Source organism: Acomys minous, assembly GCF_964271855.1.
Source record: "Acomys minous genome assembly, chromosome: 4".
NCBI classification, from domain to species: Eukaryota; Metazoa; Chordata; class Mammalia; order Rodentia; family Muridae; genus Acomys; species Acomys minous.
The window spans coordinates 132,297,363-132,301,462 of record NC_140486.1 but is presented as its reverse complement, the minus strand read 5'-3'; the positions used below and the strand labels follow the sequence as shown (position 1 = coordinate 132,301,462).

The following is a 4,100-nucleotide window of genomic DNA, read 5'->3' as shown; positions in this document are numbered from 1 at the left end:
CAACACCATTCAACGTCACCTAGCACAGCTCCCATAATAAAGCATGCTAACTGCTGCGCAACACCATTCAACGTCACCTAGCACAGCTCCCATAATAAAGCATGTTAACTGCTGCGCAACACCATTCAACGTCACCTACTACAGCTCCCATAATAAAGCATGTTAACTGCCTGGTGACTTAGCAGATGACCCACGCGCTCACTAGTTCCCTGCTTCTAGGCTCACTTCCCTGCTGTTCTTCACAAAATATTCCATTAAAAAGTTATTTGGGGGGCTGGAGAGATGGCTCAGTGGTTAAGAGCACCGCCTGCTCTTCCAAAGGTCCTGAGTTCAATTCCCAGCAACCACGTGGTGGCTCACAATCATCTATAATGTAACCTGGTGCCCTCTTCTGGCCTGCAGGTAAACAAGCAGACAACACTGTGTACATAATAATAAAATAAATCTTTTTTTTTTTTTAAGTTATTTGGTTGCCTGCTCCACCTTCTTCCCCTTTGTCAGTTCTGTAACTCCTGTTGGCATTTTGAGCCGTGCTCATCACACCGAGAGGTGAGTTTTCCTTTGTCAAACCTAAGGAGCAATCTTCATCTTGCTCCACATAGTGCAGCATTAACACAATTGACAAGTTCTCCTCCTTTAACCTGTTTTATCCTTCACAGTCTCCCTCCTGACTTCAGATGGACCCTGGAACTTGCAACTCTTTGTCCACACATTAACAGGTGCTGGGAGTACAGGTGTGTGCCACCATGCCTGGCCTCAGATTTTCTTTACAGGGCTTTAGAAACTTCAGCCTCTTTTTCTCCCCATATTCCCTTCCCCATCATACTATTTTCCTCCTGTCTTTCTTTCTACCCTCTTCCTAATGGGAAAGAATTTACATCAGGCAGAGTTAGGGGTGGGGAAGGGACACGTGAATCATCTTAGCATGCTTGCTGCCACCCAACATGGGACATGTGAAAGAGAAGGGCTCTGTCAGACAAGCTGGCAGAATGCTTAACAGTGCCCAGGGGAGCAGGTGGTGCAGAGACAGGGACGTGGGGCTGCACAGCAACTGCCTGGACAAAGGGCCCGAGCAGTCATTTCTGATATTGACAAACTGGTTCAATTTCTTTCCAATCAAAACCCAACAGGCTTTTCTTAAACAGAAATCAAAAACCTGATTTCAAAATGCACATAAAAGTTAAAAGTACTTAGGATAGAATCCTTTTCACCAAGATGGCACCGAAGGCAAAGAAGGAAGCTCCTGCCCCTCCCAAAGCCGAAGCCAAAGCAAAGGCCTTGAAAGCTAAGAAGGCAGTGCTGAAAGGCGTCCACAGCGACAAGAAGAAGAAGATCCGCAAGTCACCTACCTCCCAGCGGCCCAAAACCCTGCGGCTGCAGAGGAAGCCCAAATACCCTCGAAAGAGCGCACCCAGGAGAAACAAGTTTGACCAGTATGCCATCATCACATTCCCCCTGACCACCGAGTCAGCCATGATAAAAATAGAGGACAACAACACACTAGTGTTCACTGTGGATGTCAAGGCTAACAAGCACCAGATCAAACTGTACGACATTGGTGTGGCCAAAGACAATACTCTGATAAGGCCTGACGGAGAGAAGAAGGCGTGTGTTCAACTGGCTTCTGATTATGATGCTCTGGATGTTGCCAACAAGATGGGGATCATCTAAACTGTGTCTAGCTGGCTAATTCTGAATACACACTTTTTTCACCATAAAAAAAAGTATTTAGGATGAACAAAGAAGAGGAGGAAGAAAAGGATGGTATACAGAGGACGAGGAAGAAGAGGAGGAGGAGGAGGATGAGGAGGAGGAGGACAAGGAGGAGGACAAAGAAGACACTAGCCACCAAGCCTGCCAACCTCAGTTCAACTGCTGGAACTCACATAATGGAAAGAGAGAACAAACTCCTGAAAGTTGACCTCTGACCTACAGATGCCCACTGTATAGATGGACAGTAAATAAATAATATGTTTTTTTTTTTAAGAATAAAACTATTAGACTGATTTGATCTGATTTCAAGACCTAAAAAACCACAATAATCAGGACTATGGAACTGGCACAAATGAAGCTGTATAATTCAACAAAACAAAACTGAGCACCCAACAAAGAGACTGCTGTGTCTTAGTTGGTAGTTGTTTTTTGTTTTGTTTTGTTTTTTTAAACAAACCAGCTCAATATCAGAAAAGAAGGTTCTCGTTGATTAGTACTATTATCAACTGGTTAACACTTGAAAAAATGAGCGTGCACAAGGGTCCTGGGTTTCATCCCACGCACCACAAAAGAAAGAAAAGGAGAGAGAGAGAGAGAAGAAGGAAGCATGGTCTGTTTTTCTAAACCACACATTATCAAAACATTCTAAAACAAAATGAAAAACTCAAAGAACCCCTTAACTACTAAGTTGAATTTGTCACTTAAAAACTTCCAAAAAGTTCATCGTCCAAGCACAGATTACCCTAACAAACTCCACGACATACCTAAAGGCTTGATAGGCATCAACTTCACATGAGCTCCTCAAGAAACCTGCACAGGAAGGAACATTCTTCAGCTCGTGGTGTGGGGCAGTGTCACCCTGGCACCATGAACGGACAGTCGTGCAGAAACAGAATGGTGTAGGAGATGCGACCCCATTATGAACCCCAAGATTGGGCGTTTTTTTGTTTTTGTTTTGTTTTGTTTGTTTTGGGGGGGGTTATTTGTTTGTTTTGTTGTTGTTGTTTTTCAATACAGAGTTTCTCTGTGTAGTCTTGGCTGTCCTGGACTCGCTTTGTAGACCAGGCTGGCCTCAAACTCCCATGGATCCACCTGCCTCTGCCTCCCGTGTGCTGGGATTAAAGGCGTGTGCTACCATGAACCCCAAGATTGTGAACTGTAAACACCTGTTTCTTGTGTGGTGTAGCTCAGCCCCAGACGACACCTTTAACCCAAGAGCTAAATAAAATCAACCTTAGGTCAACGGACAGAGCAAGAAACCAGCTGACAGCGATTAAACAGAAAAGAGGGACATTGAGAAAGGGTGTTTAAGGCCGCATGGAGAACAAGAAAGAACGTCTGGCTTTTTCCTTCTGGGGCATTGGCTGAGTAGGAAGGTCAGCTGGGTGCTTTCTCTGCCTCCCTACCGAGCAGGCCTTCACCCAGTAGCTGGCTCCTGAGTCTTTATTGGTAAGGTCAAACAAACAATTGGGATTTTTGATTAATAACAACAATAGAGAACTAGAGGCTTATGTGTCTCATAAAGTGAGACACATAAAGTCTCAACCAGGAGCTGGTTATATGTGTAGAGGTGATAGCTGCCACGCCTGATGACCTGATGACCATGGCCACCAACATGGTGGAAGGAGACAAGTGGTCCTCTGACCTCTATACGCACAGTCATGCATACACACTACATAAGTAAGTAAATACAACTTATAAAATTTTCAACCAAGAGGAAACTCTTACATACTGTTGATAGAGTGTAAACTGATGCAGCAACTTTGGAAATAAGACTAGAGGTGTCTCAAAAACTAGAAATAGACCCGGGCGGTGGCAGCGTACAGCTTTAACCCCAGCACTTGGGAGGCAGAGGCAGGTGGATCTCTATGAGTTCGAGTCCAGCCTGGTCTACAGAGAAAGTGAGTGAGTTCCAGGACAGCCAAGGCTACACAAAGAAACCCTGACTCAAAAAAAAAAAAAAAAAAAAAAAAAAAAAAAAAAAGAAAGAAAGAAAAAGAAAAAAGAAAAAAAAAGAAAACAAAATAAAACAAAACAAACAAACAAAAAAACCCACTAGAAATAGAAGTGCTATATGACCCAGCTATACCACTGCTGAACATACAGCAAACAGACTTTATGTCCTACTTGTCTTAATTAGAGTTACTATTGCAGTTATGAAGCCTCATGACCCACAGCACCGCGAGGAGAAGAGGGTTTGTTTCACTCACAGTTCCACATCACAGTCCATCACCAGAAGCAGTGAGAACTCACGCAGGGCAGGAACCTGGACACAGGAGCTGATACAGAGTCCATGGAAGAGTGCTGCGTACTGGCTTGCCCGTCATGGCTTGCTCAGCCTGCTCTCCTCTAGAAGCAGGACCACCAGCCCAGAGACAGTGCCATCC

The 4,100-nt window shown here is 44.4% G+C and overlaps 1 protein-coding gene across 1 annotated transcript; it reads left to right on the top strand.

The window, feature by feature from the left end:
• Positions 1 to 1,205: 1,205 nt before the first annotated feature.
• Positions 1,206 to 1,671, top strand: LOC311596472 (large ribosomal subunit protein uL23-like; the record flags this gene model as incomplete). Its single annotated transcript, XM_084779931.1, has 1 exon — positions 1,206 to 1,671. Exon 1 carries the CDS (start codon positions 1,216 to 1,218, stop codon positions 1,669 to 1,671), a length of 456 nt encoding a protein of 151 aa, XP_084636057.1. The 5' UTR covers positions 1,206 to 1,215.
• Positions 1,672 to 4,100: the final 2,429 nt, after the last annotated feature.